The 17414-nt window shown below is 48.7% G+C and overlaps 2 protein-coding genes across 3 annotated transcripts; one reads left to right on the forward strand and one right to left on the reverse strand.

Annotated features, from left to right (window-relative positions):
• The first annotated feature begins 4459 nt into the window (after nt 1–4459).
• LOC101770267 (G-type lectin S-receptor-like serine/threonine-protein kinase At2g19130) lies at nt 4460–7035 on the forward strand. The gene has a single exon (XM_022825510.1). It carries the CDS (start codon nt 4807–4809, stop codon nt 6799–6801), a length of 1995 nt encoding a protein of 664 aa, XP_022681245.1. The 5' UTR covers nt 4460–4806; the 3' UTR covers nt 6802–7035.
• Nucleotides 7036–8531: 1496 nt separating this feature from the next.
• Nucleotides 8532–13846, reverse strand: LOC101773345 (beta-hexosaminidase 3). 2 transcript variants are annotated; one of them, XM_022825530.1, is made up of 15 exons: nt 13831–13846; nt 13279–13676; nt 13112–13186; nt 12333–12368; nt 12129–12240; nt 11396–11466; nt 11134–11264; nt 10843–10908; nt 10523–10623; nt 10224–10283; nt 10112–10145; nt 9869–9967; nt 9730–9789; nt 9202–9452; nt 8532–8873 (listed from the first exon to the last, which is right to left on the reverse strand). In XM_022825530.1, exons 2-15 carry the CDS (start codon nt 13600–13602, stop codon nt 8707–8709), a joined length of 1587 nt encoding a protein of 528 aa, XP_022681265.1. In that variant the 5' UTR covers nt 13603–13676; nt 13831–13846; the 3' UTR covers nt 8532–8706. The 2 variants fall into 2 exon arrangements, with proteins under 2 accessions (XP_022681265.1, XP_004962080.1); XM_004962023.3 differs by lacking the exon at nt 13831–13846 and having other exon boundaries at nt 13279–13689.
• Nucleotides 13847–17414: the final 3568 nt, after the last annotated feature.

Genomic DNA, 17414 nt, shown 5'->3' on the forward strand with positions numbered 1-17414 from the left:
TGGTGCTTGCCGCTGATGAGCAATCTGATCACGAAGAGGCCTATGCAAACAGCAACCAAACCAAAGAAGAGGCGGCCGTGATGACAGCAGCTTGACGGGCAACCATAGTTGCGCACTGAGCAAAATGGGTCCCCCATATGAGATATATATACTCTAGTCTTTTATCCTATCTCTCCTTTCTTTTTTCCCCGCAAATCTTGTATGCAAAGTCAATCTATGAGCATATTTGGCAGCCTGTACTGCCTCAGCTAGACCCGTGAGCCGGCTCGAGCCAGTCCAGCTAGGCTCATAAGGTGCAGAAATATTGATGGGCAAATCTGCAGCATAGCTAGCTGGGCTAAGATAGTGTTGGTTAGCTTGGATGAATTTGATATGCCTTGCATATAGGCCATGGTATAGCTACCACCAATTTTTCCTCCTCCGTCCTCCTCCCCAGCACCATTGTGCACCTCGCAAACCCCACCCTCTCCCCCGACCGCCGCCAGCTGCCCCGAGCTGCCTCCTCCGCTCCCTGCGGCAGCAAGGGCCTCACCTCCTCCCACACGCCCCGTCGCAGCCGCTACACGCCACCTCCTCCGTGCGTCGGCACGGCTTTCGTGAATCGTCCACCTCCGTGGTCCCATGGCCTCCACGACCATCGCGGACCCCCACAGGCCGCCTCCTCCACGTGGTGGCGGTCGCGCCTCCTCCTCAGCACCGCTATGGCCACCACCGGCCACCTCATTGGCAAGTCGCCTCCTCTGCATGGCACGCGACCTCCGCAAACTGCCTCCTCCATGCGGTGGCTGCCGCGCCGCCTCCTTGGCGCTGCCATGGCCACCGCAGGCCGCTGCATCCTCCATATCTGCCCTCCCCCGAGAGCGCTCCACCTTCTCGCGCCGCACTCCGCCTCTCCGCTCTTTGCCGCGTGCGCCATAGAAGGACGGCAGCCGAGGACCTCGATCTCCATGGAAGGTGCTCGATTTGGAAGGCAGGAATCTCGATCTTGCTGATAGAAACTCGATTTTGGTTGTAGGACCTTAATTTTCAATGGTTGGAACTTCAATTCGAGCGGCGTGGGAGGCTCAGCTCCGATAGTGAGGAGCGGCGGCATGGCTGGTGCATGAGGAAAAAGAGAGGGTGATGGCAACACTCTCGCGAGCACCGTTTTAGCCTGCATTGTGTGGAACAACCGATTTTGATGTTCCATACGATGCAGGCTAGATAACTTTTTTGCATGCGCTAGGCTTGGCCCGCGACCCCATAAGCTACTGAACATGCCCAACTGCACCATCTGAGCTTATCTGAGAGGTCGTCGGGGCTACCAAAAGCTCCCATACATCTTTCATGAAACTTCGGGCCGGGAATTCGCGCCTAAAAAAATTGTGTTCTGCCGTGTTACTGCGTCCGTACGTGCAATCACTCACCATTTGGTAGAGCGTAGAGCAAGGTCGATCCAGCACTCGATCTACGGGTAAGCAGTACGGCAGATGCATCACCGACTGCATGACAGTCTCAGAGGACCACGGGTTCATTTATCTCTGGCCTATGGCTGTGGGGAAACATAAACCGCGCGAGATTCAGGATGGTCAGTGCACAGTTGTTGCTCGTACCACGACGACTTGACTCCGATCGTCCCTTGAGAGCAGAGATTCCAACTTCCATTCAATAATCTCCGTGCCCGGGCATGCAGGACCGGCCGGCCTCAGGACAGGGAAGGCAGCAGCAGAGTCTGCGTGTCAGGAGGACTTAAGTACAGTCCATCTCACATTAAATTTTTAAAGACTAATTAGAAGAACTAAATTAAGTACAGTCCATCTCACATTAAATTTTTAAAGACTAATTAGAAGAGCTAAACATAAGTTAATTATAAAACTAATTATGAATTAAATAGATTTAATAGATTCATCTCGCGAATTAACCTTCATCTGTGCAATTAGTTTTGTAATAAATCTATATTTAATATTTCTAATTAGTGTTTAAATATTCGATATGATAGTAATTTTAGTTGGGACTGAGGAACCCAACACCACCGACTGGAGGAAAAGACGAGGTCTGCAGCAAGACGAGAGGCTGCTCAGATCGATCCTGCAGGCCGGCCAGACCGAAGCAGCTGTCGAATCTTCTCGATCGCTCCCTCCGGCGGCAGTCCGGCGCATCGACGACATCGCGCTGGGATCGATCGAAGTCCAAGCGATCAATGCGTGCGAGTACGACGAACCGGTGCATGCGTCGGCCTGTCGCCGGCCGGCACGCCTAGACGTACCTTGATTTGACTCTGATCACTGACGAGCGTGTCGGTGTGTCTTGGAAACGTTTGCCGGTCATAAACGCGCGGATGAGTGAGAGGCGCAGACGAAGACGTCGTCAAGCCAGTCTCGAACCTGCCGGCTGTCTCCCACGGCGGCGGCCTGGGCGCGGTGCGCTGCCGGCCTGCCGCCGCCGGAGAACTTGGAGGAGGCGGCGGCGTACGAGTTAGGAGGAAGGCCAGGCCGGCCCGCAAGCAGGTTAGGCACTTACTATTAGAAAGCGGAGAAGTTGGGCCTGCGGGCTCCTTGGGCTCATTCATTGGTGGGTTACTTATAGAGGCCTTTTAGCTAGAGAAGCGGCTGAGCTGGGCCAGATTTTGGCCTTTTACTGTGTTGAACCCTCCTCATTTCTTGCCGTACCGGGAGCCCATAATTTCTTAGACCGAGGTTCAGTTGACTGTTGACACCACCACGTTAGGTTAGCTATTACTGAAAGGAAGAGGTGCACCAATACACTATCTTACTAATCACCTAACTCCAGCCTTTAATTTCGAGACTTCAGACTTGGACCAGTAGCTTAAGGCGAATTTCCAGAACAATTCAGAGTAGGTATATGACCTTTTCTCATCATCACCAATAAAGAGATGCTGATGGTCTCCATTCTCGTGTCAAAACAACATAGAGCAGTGTCCCGCCCGCAGTCAGCGATTGCGGAAGCATCTCTGCATACTTTTCCTCAAATCCCGGAGTAAAATAAAACCATGAGGCTTTATACAGTTTAGTTTTTTTTATTCTCCCATATCCTCAAGAATTGAATGAGATTTTGTATATCTATCTATCACCACCTTTTGTAACAGTTGGTTCTACATGCATTATTCTCTTGGTATGCCGCATCTTTTATTCCTTTATTTTACCCAGTGTGCCATCATCGTGCACTCGACATGGCGTAGGTTTACCATTTATCTAGCTAGTATCTAGCATCCTCCTCACTTCTCTGCGTGCCGCCTCTCCGGCTCTCTCTCCATTCCACTTATCTAACGTTGTCTCTTTTTTTAATGAAAAAACCCTATTTTCACCCTACAATTTACCGTGCGTGGGAGTTTGATTTTCAACCGCAACTACAAAACCAGATAGGAAGGGCCATCCAATTGTTAAAACTGAATAAATTTGTCTCTTTGGGTGGGTTTAAGGGCAGTTTTGCATTTTTTTAGAAATTTTAAAATTTTAGGTTTATTTAAAAAATTCATAACTAATTCATTTCAAATGAAAAAAATATCAAATTGGTGCCAAATATTTACTGAAAATGCAACCTATCAATTGGTGTTCTATTTGGCATTATCTGAATCTTATTTGTTCATGTTCCTTATGTTTCATTACAAGCAATAAATATTAGGAATGGTAATAAATAAGATGTAAACAACTCCAAATAGATCCCGGGGGTTTTCTGACCCGATCGGGGTCTATCATTCCTGGTCAAACGAACACTTGGCTGGCACAGTCATCAACCACCCCCCACAACGACAACACCACAACAAGAGGTAGCCTGAGAAAAAGACGCGCAAATCACCCATAGCGATTTAATTTGACGCGAATGCTTAATTAGCAGCCTCAGTGGCGCGACTGCTGACCGACGATCCCTGTGGCCCGTGCTACACCTGCTACACGCCACGCGAACGACCGCCAGGTCGGAGTCGCCGGCGGTTCGGCGCCGCGATCGACGAATCAGCCGTCGGTCTATAGGCGCCACAGGTATATATCTCCTGCTGCTGCCGCCGCCGCCGGGGGCAAGGTGCGCACGACCACCTGTGGGCAACGAGATGGCGGGTGCTGCACGCGCGTCGTCTTCCCTGCTGGATCACGCCACGCTCGTGCTCCTAATAGCGCTGGTCGCCGCGCACGTACCCCTGCCCGTGCGCGCCCAGGACACGGTCACCGCCGGCCGGCCGCTCTCCGGCGACGCCAAGCTCGTCTCCCGCGGCGGCAAGTTCGCGATGGGCTTCTTCCAGCCAGGTATGTACGCACGTGACTATATATATGGAACGTACATGTGTCATACGTATGTGTGTATACAAGTGCAACCTCGTATGCACGTGAACAGTGACGGCAAACGGGCACAGTGCAGTAGTGCACCCATGGTACACGTAATCATGCATGTAAAAGCTGCTCTTAAACTAACGTGCCCTGACATGCTGTGCTCCCTGTTCTCTCGGCAGACGGAGGAGTCTCTGGCAGATGGTACGTCGGCATCTGGTACAACAACATCGCCGTGCGGACGCCGGTCTGGGTGGCCAACCGCGACAGGCCCGTCTCCGACCCGGCGGCCTCGCGGCTCGCCATCGCGCCCGACGGCAACCTCGCCCTGCTCGACCCGTCGGGCTCGCCCGTCTGGTCCACAAACGCCACCGGTAACGCCAGTAATGCCACGGTCGCCGCCGTCCTCCTCGATACGGGCAACCTCGTGCTCGCGCCGGCGTCGAACGCCTCGGACGTGCTGTGGCAGAGCTTCGACCACATCGGCGACACGTGGCTGCCCGGCGGGAAGCTGAGGCGGGACAAGGCCACCGGCGCCATCCAGGGCATGACCTCGTGGAGGGCGCGCGGGGACCCCGCCCCCGGGATGTACACGCTCCAGCTCGACCCGGCCGGCGCGCCGCAGTACGTGCTGCTGTGGAACGGCACGCGGAAGTACTGGCTCACCGGCGACTGGAACGGCCGCTTCTTCACCGGCGCGCCGGAGGTGGCAGCGTCGGGCGGCGACTCCGGGTACAGCTTCCGGTTCGTGGACAACGACAGGGAGAGCTACTTCACCTACAGCTTCGCCGACAACTCCACCGTGTACCGCTTCGTCACGGACGTGTCCGGGCAGGTCAAGGGGTGGTTCTGGGTCGAGGCCTTCCAGCGGTGGAACCTGGTGTACGCCGAGCCCAAGGCGCGGTGCGCGGTGCCGCGCGGCTGCGGCGCCTTCGGCGTCTGCAGCGACGCCGCCGCCGCGTGCGCCTGCGCCAGGGGGTTCACGCCGCGGGACGCCGTGAGCTGGAGCCTCGGCGACACCACCGGCGGCTGCGTGCGGAACACCGAGCTGCAGTGCGGCAACAACGGCAGCGCCGCCGCTGCTGCTGCGGGATCCGGGACAAAGGTGGATAGGTTCTTTCGCATGGACGGCATGAGGCTCCCCGAAGACGGTCGCGTCACCGGGGCGGCGAGCTCCGACGAGTGCGAGAGCGCGTGCGTCGGCAACTGCGCGTGCTCTGCCTACGCGTACAATGGGAGCTGCGTCCTGTGGAACGGTGAGCTGCAAAACCTCGAGGAGGGTTACGGCAACCAGCTGGCCGGCGCGGGGAGCCTCTACCTCAGGCTGGCCGCGTCAGAGTTCCCCATGGCGAGGAGCCACAAGCGAAGGACCGTAGAGATCGCCGTCGGCGCAACCGCCATTGTCTGCTTCGTGCTCGCCGCGTCCATCATCGTCGTCCGTACAGCAATGGCACGGCGAACAAAAAGGATCCAAGGCCTCACCATCACCACCGCCGAGGGACGCGTGACCAGGTTCGAGTACAGGGACCTCCAGGCCCTGACCAAGAACTTTTCGGACAAGCTCGGCGGCGGCTCCTTCGGCTCCGTGTTCCGCGGCCAGCTCCCCAACGGCGGCGCCGCCGTCGCTGTCAAGAAGCTGGAGGGTCTCCGGCAAGGCGAGAAGCAGTTCCGCGCGGAGGTGAGCACGCTGGGCACCATCCAGCACGTCAACCTGATCCGCCTGCTGGGCTTCTGCTCCGAGGGCGGCGACCGGAGGCTGCTCGTCTACGAGTACATGCCCAACGGCTCGCTGGACCGGCAACTGTTCGGCGCCACGCCCCCCACGCTCAGCTGGCGCGCGCGGCACCACATCGCCGTCGGCGTCGCGAAGGGGCTCGCCTACCTGCACGACGAGTGCCGGGACCGCATCATCCACTGCGACGTCAAGCCGGAGAACATCCTCCTGGACGCGGGCTTCGCGCCCAAGGTGGCGGACTTCGGGCTCGCCAAGCTCGTCGGCAGAGACTTCAGCCGGGTGCTGACCACCATGCGCGGCACCGTCGGGTACCTCGCGCCGGAGTGGATCGGCGGCGAGGCGATCACCGCCAAGGCCGACGTGTTCAGCTACGGCATGACGCTGTTCGAGATCGTGTCCGGGAGGAGGAACGTCGAGCACGGGAAGTCTGAGCCGGACTCGTCGTCGAGCGGCGCGGGCGATCATGCGGCGACGGCAACGGCGACGACGTTCTTCCCGCTGCTGGCCGCGAGGAGGCTGGTGGAGGCGGAGGGGGACGTGAAGGCGCTGCTGGACCCGGAGCTGGGAGGGGACGCGAACGCCGAGGAGGTGAGGAGGGTGTGCAAGGTTGCCTGCTGGTGCATCCAGGACGACGTCGACGCGCGGCCGACGATGGCGGAGGTGGTGAAGGCGCTGGAGGGGCTCACTGACTTGGAGATGCCGCCGGTGCCGAGGTACCTTGAAGTGCTTGCCGGACGGCCGATGCACCAGATACAACAGACTACAAGTTCGCGAGTATTTGATTCGGCAGATGTAATACGGGTTTAGCCGTTTAGGCAACCCAATGCTTATAGTTTAGTTGCTAGTTTATTTTATGCTGTGCAATTCCAATTATTATGTGTTTGATTCGGGAATTATGTGGGATGGATCGATTGTGTCCCAAATTTTTTTAAGGATGTGTTGGTGGACACGGGTTGTCCTTTATTTGCCGGGAATAGCATAAAAGACTACTCCTTCCCTATATTGTAGATCGGTATCCTAAATTTATAATTTTTTACTGTACATCTAGATATACAGGACCTTTAATCCGCATACAGAAACGATCAGAGGGTCCACAGCGTCTCAATTGACTCGCCATGAGCCAGAGCGAAATAATCGGTAGCGATTTGCTTTTTACCATTTCTCTTTCCTACCGTGTCTCTTCGAACCGGCAACGTCTCTCTGTAAAGGAAGTCCTTTCATTTTTGCATCATGGGCTCATGGCTGCAACAAAAAAGCCTTTTCGGCCCTGAGAAATTCGGGGTAGGAATTATGGATACATTTTCCATCAATAGACCCTGAACTAATGATGGCTTCAAGGGGTGAGCAGTTGAGCACAGATATCTCCAAATGAATACCACACAGCATCAGATATAGAATTCCATTAGAACTTTCTGTTGGTCCGCGCCTTACATTGATCCGAGCTCTTCTTAATTGCTCGGAGTGGTAAATCGAATGCCGGAATGTGTTGGAATATATGGGCTTGGCCCATTTATTTAATTCAACTAAAAGAATTAAAAGTCCACTAATAAATGCTAGAGAGCTATGTGTTTAGTCCCACATAGGGATTTGAGGAGGATCTTAATTGACTTAAAAGTGAACTATGTGTACACCATTTGTGAAGTCAATAAAAGAGATTGGCGTGCCACGTGCACACGTCGCCGAGCCGAGCCGAGCCGTGGACGTGTCGAGATGAGATGATGCGACCTTTTGCTGTTGAATGCAGTAACGGCTAAGGAATAAACTCTGGAATATTCCACAACGGTTACTAGGCGGATTGAATGTCTTTGATGACTGTGCTGCCAGACGTCCCCTCTTGCTCACCAGCTCGCAAAGTACTCCTTTTAGGAGACTTCTCTCTTCTCCCTCTCTATTTTCTGCTGCGCATTCTGCCATCTCTATTGCTAGCGCTGCACACACAGTGTTGGCAAGAGCAGAGCCTCCAGAACCTCGCCTACTGCTGAAGATCCTGCTCGGGATAGGCGGACGATAAGGTTTTTGGGGAGCGTTGAACGCGACCGCTCGCTCTCCCTGATCGACTACATCGTCTACTTCCTGGTGGCCGAAGCACTGTCCGTCTGCAATTCCTGGTGGCCGAAGCACTGTCCGTCTGCGACGTCTACTTCCTGATGACCGACCTGTTCGTCTGCGACGTCGACTACTTCCTCTACTACCAGAAGGCCGTTCGTGGGACTGCACGACTACTTCCTCTACTACCGTCTGCGACGTCTACTTCCTGGTGACCGACCTGTTCGTCTGCGACGTCGACTACTTCCTCTACTACCAGAAGGCCGTTCGTGGGACTGCACGACTACTTCCTCTACTACCAGAAGGCCGTTCGTGGAACTGCACTGTATCGATCTCTTCCGGCATCAATTTCGTACAACTACATCGACTGAGGCCATCCCAAAATTAATATGACTAATCCAAATAGTAACGGTGCATCCAGTGCCGGAGGCTCTGCCCCGCCCCAAGGTACACCCCGAAACTTTTTTGTTTCATTCTATTCATGCTTAAAATTGTGTTAAACAAGAACACGTGGACGTGCTTCAATTCACTCACCAGTCATGGAAATATTGTTGTTTTACATAATTAGTTTAGCAATTAAAATATACCGAATAATGCCTAATTTTCTAACAGAATGATGATTATTCTCCTCTATGAAATCATATATACTGCTACGACTACGAATGTCTACTGCCTTAGACAGGAACCAGGGTCTGAAGGCGCTGAACGACCATAACCAGCTAGTGGTGCAGCAGCAACCCCTCTTTGGTTCAGCAAGCACCTGAAGCGTGCCAATCTTGCAGTGACTGATCCTGCATCCTTTGCAAGCTTCTCAATGGGTGTCCACAACCGCTCTTCAAAATAATAAGTGATTTGGTGAGTAAAAGCAACTTGATACAGAGACAACAGGTTATACAAATTTGAGTTACTTAGTGTTTTGTGTGAGAACTCAAATCAAACCATACATGATAATGAGTTTGCGATTACGAGTGTTTAGGGACCTGATAAACTGATCATGCCTTTCATACTAATATACTATGCAGGCATGATGCATGCTTCGTTGTATAGTAGTCTTTTTCATAGTTGCATGTACCTCATAACTGATAGTCCACGTGCACTACCTTTGCTAAACTCTTAATGTAGGTACAATTAGAAGGTCAAATCATATTTAACTGATCATACCTGCAGCTGCTGCAGCACGTGGCCAAATGGTTTGCTGAATGTCTGATGCGTCTATGTGTTCACCCCACATGCATACCTCACCACCAAGAACCAATTTCTGCTGTTGAGGGTTGTAGATATTTGTCAATGGTTCATTCATGTAAAATCCTTCCCATGTAGCATCCAGGTGATCTAGGTACCACTTATCCTGGTTGCTCACAATGCATCTCAGACCAGCAGCAACCACTTTCTCTGCAACTCCACTTCCAAGCCTACCAAGTTATGAGGAAAAAGTAGCAGTTAAGCAGATGGGATAACTGGTTACTTCAATATGTGATTTCACTGAATATGTCCTGTGATCCTATTACTTGGGGGCATGAAAAGTTCCAAAGATCTCTATTTAAAATTGTGGATATAAGTTACTAAAGTTTTTTAATTAAGAATTATGAATGGTTTGCACCAATAGATTTGTTGGTGCAATTTGGCTAGGGGTGCAAGGATGCTAGTAAATATTTCTCAAGTATCAGCCAATAGACTACAAGGAGATACCAGTTATGCACCACAGTTTTACGATCCAACTTGTCTCCAAAGTTGTTAAATGTCTCTTCCCTACAAGGATGAGAAACTGTTTGTTAGAACTAGCTGGAAAATTTTAATCTGCAAAAACTAGTAACACCAGTCACCCTACCAGTTAATGATGTCATAACCATGTGATATTGCTATCTTTTGAGCTCTCAGTACAAAATATCTGTAGGCATCGGATTCATTCATGCCATGTTTAATCAACCTGCCAACCAGGAAAAACACTTTTGATCAGAATGGATGATTGACCCATGGAAGTTTGTACCAATAGCAATAAACAGAAAGGTTATCAAGTGTCGTATCAAATTAGCCCATTTTCCTATTTTCTCTTTCCTGGATAAGTACATACCATGATTTAATGCGTGGTGTGGTAGTCCAGCAACCTGAAATCATAATATAGCATGAATAGATTCTAACATACATAATTTTGCTTTACAGATTACAGATTTCTGCAAGCTTACTTGTGTTTACTTCATCTCCTCCCAAATGGACAAACTTGAACTTAAAAATCTTGCTGAAATCTGAAAATACAACCAAAGTTAATGCCATTGATTTAGTATTAAATGAAACCACTATGTTATTTTCTCCTATGATTGGCTTATTATTCTGGCCATTCAAGTATGTTTTTTGTTGCTGAATTTTAGTATAACGTGCTATTTCATTCTTTTTAGTGACAAAGCCACGAAGACGTATTACAGTTGATCTTTCAAGTGTTGACTTGGGGTCTAAATCTGGAATAATTTCTTTGACAGTGCATGACCTGAAAGAATTCCATTAATCACTTGGAATGTAAAGTCGTTGCTGACATCGAGCGGTTCTTTACATGTAGCTGATGGCCACAATGATGGATATCCGACACCCCTGAAACAAGAGAAGTCCAGAAAGTTTTAGGTATGCTCAATCTTAAATCTCCTTATACTATTTCATCTGTAAGACAAATGTGCTTCTACATACTAATGATATAATGTGAGTCTACAATGCATGAAAACCAAATATTAAATTATGCATCAATAATACTTTGAAAATTGTGATCCATTTTCTAGAAAAGACTAGTATTGTACATAATTAAATCAATCTTACCATGAGAGAGCATGGCCAGGTACATCAATCTCAGCCAAGACATTCACACCTCGTTTTTCAGCATACCTGTGAATTTCCAGTAAGTCAAACTTGGGGAAACCTCTACAGTAGAGTCTAAGCAAAGGGTGAAACAAATTTGGAGTTCTTTTGAGTTTCCTTTTCATACTATAGTAAAGTTGTTTTTTCCAGAGTTTTGCTGGCATGTTGTTGTTTACCACTTAAAAGTCTAGGTCTAGATGTTGTCTGATTACTGAAGAATAGTTCCAGTAAAATAACAAAAGCAGGACTCACTGAACAATGTCGATAGCATCATCAAATGTATATCTCTCTGAATAAGAGTATGCACCATTCCATAATTTTGGGTATGAAGGTATTTGAAGGGGGAATGATTCCTCATCCACGATATGCCAATGAAGAACGTTCTGTGTGATGATAGATTGCACGGATCATATGACTTAGCTGGAACCAATTTAAGAAAATTATGTTTAAGAACTTCTCAGTAAAGGAATAGAAGCAGTAAGAATGAACTTTGCATGTGGAAAGGAAAACGTACCAGTTTACTGAAGGTCATTGAATCAATTACACTTTTTATCACTGGGACAGGAAGATAATGCCTTGAAGTATCTGTAGCATACAATAAGCAAGTTAATATTGATGCTTCCCTTCAAACAATTTGTTGATAATAGATGAGCTATTAGATCAAGTTTTTCTCATGAAGAATCTTGGGTTTAGATGCATTATGCATATAAGATTATTGAATATAGAAAGCATAAAACTTGTGTTAAGCAATCTTACAATTGTTCTTCATGGTGGTTGTCCAGGCGATTAAAAACAATCTGATGAATAAATGATGTATATGGTTGTGTGCATAAATTTAAGAGGTGAGAGAGAGAACTCTGCTGTTTTTTCAGATTTTCTGTTAATTGTTGGTGTATTTTGTAGTTCTACTAATTATATTCAAGAACAGTGTAGTTTTACTGTGCTACGGAGTGTGTCACCACCGGTCTTACTTATGCTCTATCTCGTATTAACTAGGTGTCTTGGAGTAAGCTATTTAAGTGTCCTGTGATTCACTGCTGGACACGTTCTATCCATTTTTGTTTCCAGAATATATTAGTGCTTTATATAAGAGTAGAAAGACACGATGGACGTTTTTCAACCAATAGAAGTAGAAACATTGATGATCTGGAATCAGCTGTGATGAGTTCATTTTAGAAGCTTGTTACCCAGAATATGATTGCTGTTACCAGAGTGGACGAAAAATTCAGACTACCATAGTAGCATACCAATAAGAAGCCCTCGGTACGGAAATCTGGGCATGTCCATGATAGTCCAAGGAGCCGAATGGAGTTCAATCAGCCTTGCATTGAAATCAAAGTTGCACAATTGGCTAAATGTCTGCAAAAATACAAAATTTACAGTTAGATATCCTGGATGTAATAATTGGGTGAATTGCCTATATCCATACATAGGTTTTCAAGTTGAGTTACCTCCAAGGCATGAAGCGCTCCAAAAACTGTTTGAGCCTGCAAAATATTGTGATATGGCACCAACTATGTGTCACAATTTTTATGCTGAATAAGTTATTGCAACAAGTGGAAGCATGAGAATGATATGCGTCATTTTGACATTTTTCTCCGCTTTTGATGAGTCATAAGAAACTAATCGGTTTAGTGCAAATATTTTTATCTGTATTTCAAGTACATGAGGTGTTGCATGGATGTTACATAGTCGATCTTCTTCGCAGATGTTAATTGCCTGACTCAGGGGCGAATCTGGTAGGTTTCTATGTCAATAGCCAGCGTCCTGGGGCAGTCGAGACAATGTTGTGGAGTTGGTGGTACAGGGCAACTGCTTCTGTAGAGCAGAGAAAGATGCTAAAAGCAGGTATCGTCGAAGTTCACTACTGTTCTCTTCTCTATATCTGTTACTTTACCCTGCTCTGCTACGCATCTTCTGAAAGAACAGCAAGTGACCCATCTGTACAGCGGGCATTGCATATTTGTAAGGCGAAGGCAATGTCTGTGTCGCCATCCGGGTACGGTCTCGATCGAAATCGGCGCGACACAAACACTTGTGTCGTTTGGTTCCCACGAAAATAAAATAGCAGTTTACTAGCTCCTCTACATGCATTCATTCCCAGAGGGAAGAAATCAATCTGTGGGCTCTAGAATTTTCAGCTCCTGATGTTATCCATCAAGTTCCTACCGCACATCGTTGCTAGGCGCTAGCAGAGGCATCGAGATTTCAGCACAGCCTTTTCACTAACCTCGATCTGCGCGTAGAGCGGATTCCCGGTCGCGGGCACCGACAGCTTGTACGATTCGTCCACCCCGAAGTTGAGCTGCAAAATTGATGAAGAGCCATCAGCAAGAAGCAGAGAATGCAGGTGAGCAGCAGGCCCGTCACTCCGTCGGCCGGGCGCGCGTTGCGTACCTCGTCGTTGGGGGAGCGGACGACGACGCGGACGCCGGCGAGCACGGGCGAGCCCCGGGGGTAGCTCCCGTTGATGACGTGGTCGAGCTCGACAACGGCCACCATCCGCTGGAACGCCTCCCTGAGGATGCCTTTCCCGTCGGTGTAGCTGCTCCCGGCCGTGGACAGCTTGAGGTCCTTGCTGACGAGGAGCGTCTGCGCCCCGCGGGCCACCGACGCCGGCATTGGCCACAGGTCGACGCGCCCGCCGCCGCGGCCGGCGCCGGCGCACAGCCCGACCGCCGCCGCGAGCAGCACCAGCAGCAGCCTCGCTGCCGACGCCATCCTACGCAAGACCGCCGGCTCGCAGAGCGCTGGCCGGGTGGTATAGTTACTACAGTACAGTGTCCCTCCCTCCGCTGCAGAACCTACTCGTCAGATGATATATAGATATATATTTTTTGAGGAAGATATATAGATATATGTATAAAAACAAAATGCAGCCGGACTGCAGGAATGTGTGGAGACAAAGGAGGTGGATGGGGACTTTGGGGAGTGACGGAGATCGCGCACCTACTGATGATCGGCGATCACCGGTAACTGGCCGGGCCGCGCAGGCTGTCAGCACGAACTGCCGGTGCTAGAATCCGAAAGCGCCGGCCTTTTGCGCTGTCCGGGCGGGGGAGTGGGAGGCCGGGTACGACGATCGAGTAGTTCACGATGATAGGTAATGCGCCAGCAAACAACAAACAAAGGCAGAACAAAAGGAGGCCGCTGCTGGTGCTGGGCACCCTTTGGATGCAAATGATGGTGATAACTGATAAGGGCATGCGAAAAATTCACTTTTGGGTGCAGATGCGTCGCCGATGCCGTTCCGGGCTCTGCCAAACGCCGGTGCATGGGAAAGGGTCGAAGGGATGGGGTCGATAGATGACAACCCGGCGATGGACACGGCACGCAACGCATCCTCGAGCCGAGCGTGTCATGTGGTGGTGACCTGGGTTTGGTGTGGGGGCTGGAGAGCAGGAGACGGGAGGGGTTGGGTTTGGGGGTAGGAGGAGAAATGGAGTGGAGGCGGTGGTGGGGTTGCTTTGGACTTTTGGTGAGTGTGGAAGACCTACGGTGATGGTCCTGTTCAGTGAGGAATCTAGGACGATGCTTGTGATTTGTGAAAGGAAAAAAAAACATAAAGGAAGGGGTGGGAAGAAAGGGATCGGGTCCGGTAGCTTGGCTAGGCCGGGTAGGTAAAGTAGCTTACCGCCAAATGCCAGCACGTGTAAATCCAAAACGCCTGTTTGGATCGCATTGCCTTTACGGTGATTGTGCCCATAGATGAGTGGTTAATTTGGGTACCCAAGTGCATGGAACTTCCAATGGATAGACGGTAGAGTTAGATGGAGTGTGCCATCCAAAGCTGTTTATCTATCTTTGGAGTCGGGTGATTTTGCTACCTGCTTTCGGCCGGGAGCTTGTAGTGCAGGGGCTGCAGCCTGCAGCAGCAGCAGTAAATGGCGCGGCGGCCGGCGGCATCAGGCTGACAGCAACATTGGATGTGGCGAAGTAATTGGGCGCCGTAGTATAGCTCACATGCAGCTGTCCCGCTCGTTCCCCCATGAGATCAGCGCCAAGTGACACGTGATGGCCCTGACCCGAGCCTCGTGCCGCGTCGCAGTTGCTTGCTTTGCTCCGCGTTCTGCTGCATCGGATAATGCTGCGCGGCGTGCGTGCGTGCTTTGGTTCGCGCAGTCGATTTCTACGAGCAGAGTCACGACGCCATGTCACCCAGACATCACATGGAGAAACTCCTTCTCCATCACCGAGAATGGTGGGGCCCGCGAAATGGGTGGTGAGGAAACGATCTCGCCCTCAACGTGGAATATAGTCAGTTTCTAGGTGCATTGGATGGCACGACCTGATTTCTCACGTAGGAAACGGAGTACTTTTCTTCTTTTCTCAAAATGGCTCCTTGCCATGTTAATTTTTTTTTCCTTATCTGGCAGACTATTCACGGTGTTTGATCCTGAGCTAAAATTTATTCCGTGTCATATTGAATATTCGGAGACTAATTAGGGGACTAAATATGAGTTTATTATAAAACTAATTGCACAGATGGAGGCTAAATGGCGAGATGAATCTATTAAGCCTAAGCAATCTATCATTAGCAAATGATTACTGTAGCAGCACATTGTCAAATCATGAACTAATTAGGCTTAATAGATTTATCTCGTTATTTAGCCTCCATTTGTGCAATGGGTTTTGTAAATAGTCTATGTTTAATACTCCTAATTAGTATCTAAACATTTGATGTAACGGACACTAAAGTTTAGTCCAGGATCTAAACACCCCCTTAGGATGCGTTTGGTTTAGGGACCATGTGGGTTGGGTCGGAGCCAACCCAGTTTTCTGGGTTGGAGCTAACCCAGTTCTTGTTTGGTTGCAAGGTTAGGTTGAACCCAGTTTCTTATTTGATTGAAGGATAAAGTGGGTTAGAGTGGTTCCATCTCTTGTTTGATTTGAGGATGCGAGTTGGACAGTGAATCTGTTCACCTTCTTGGTGAGATTACCACAGACATATTAGCTGCCAAAACTCACAACACACACGTTCAACAATCCGACAATTCACCAATTCTTAACAATAATTCAAGAATTCACCAATTCTTAATAAATTCAAGAATTCACCAATTCTTAATAAAAAATCAACAATTCACCAATTCTTAACACCATTTCACCAAGTCAACAATTCATATATCTTGTTCAACATCATTTCACCAATTCAATAATTCTTAACACCATTTCACCAATTCAACTATTCTTGACACCATACAATGTTCAAGCCCTTACTTACATATACCAAGTTCAAAGCAATACAACAAGTTACACCAACTTCAAACCTTACATAATATAAGTTCAAGGCTTACACAGTGACATAAAATTCAAGTTCTAACAAAAGAAACGTCCCACACATCTAAATCACCCTAACATTCCAGGGAACTTTTCAGCGATGAACTTTGTGATCCAATTTAACTTGTGCTCAAATGGCAGTGTATAGAAAGCTCTACCAATGTGAGGATTTTCCACCAAATGAGCATAGTAGAAAGATATGTGTACTGAATTAAAACTAGGAAGTTGGTTCAACATGTAAAATAGGTCAGCTGGCAGGTCATTATCAGGTTTAGCAACCATTTTTATGGCAGCGGCAAGGTTCTCACCTACACTTTTGAAAGCGGCAACCAGCCCATCCTCCTCCATTTCAGCTACTTGGCCTTCTTACTTGGTCTACTAGCAGAGATGTTTCCCCTTGAGTGGTAGGCCCATCACTTGGACCATGCCCTGTAACCTCATCCTCCTCTTCTTGACTTTCAACCTCATCATCCTCTCTACCTAGAGGTGCACTTGAGTCTTTTGCAAAGTTTCCAGTAGCCATGGTATTGCCAAATATTGCCTCCATCTCTTTGTAGTGCAAGAGGGGCTTGTTCAAGAACTCAGCATTAGCCTTGTGATCCTAGGCATGGAGGACAAAAAAGTTAATATAATCTAACACTTGTCAATCAAGGAAGAACTAAGCAAAAGATGATAAGTTTACAGGACATGGCCGTTGTAGTACTCCTTATCTAGTGTAATCATACAATTTTCTTCATCAAAGAGGGCACCACTCAACTTCTTCAATCTATTTATCTTTACATACCTTTTCTGCTATGTTTTCAAATGATTCTTGACTTGCTCACCAGTGATCCTTGTAGTGAACTTCTCATTGATAACCCTAGCACATCCATTCAAAAGGTGTTTCTTAAAACCCTTTGATGTCTTCAAACCACCAGCCACCAAATCATTGAGATGAGAGAGCATTAAAGCAGACATTGCTGATGTTCATGTAGCATGCCCACTAGTTCCCCCACGCCCTTCAGCTACTTCCTCCATTGTTCTGCCACACAAAAAACACAAAATCAGCACCAAGATGTAGACAAACTGTACCATCAATACAAACTCAACACATCATAAATGGACATTATCACCAAAAATTACAAAAATATCAGCAAGCAACATGTTCATAAAAATATTATTCAACATCAAACACGTCCTTACAATTAGCAATACATCATCCAAGAAAGGCTCAAAGATGTTGTACAAATGAATCAAATTCAAGTTGGATACAAATA

The sequence above is a fragment of the Setaria italica genome, chromosome III (assembly GCF_000263155.2).
Source record: "Setaria italica strain Yugu1 chromosome III, Setaria_italica_v2.0, whole genome shotgun sequence".
Taxonomy (NCBI): domain Eukaryota; kingdom Viridiplantae; phylum Streptophyta; class Magnoliopsida; order Poales; family Poaceae; genus Setaria; species Setaria italica.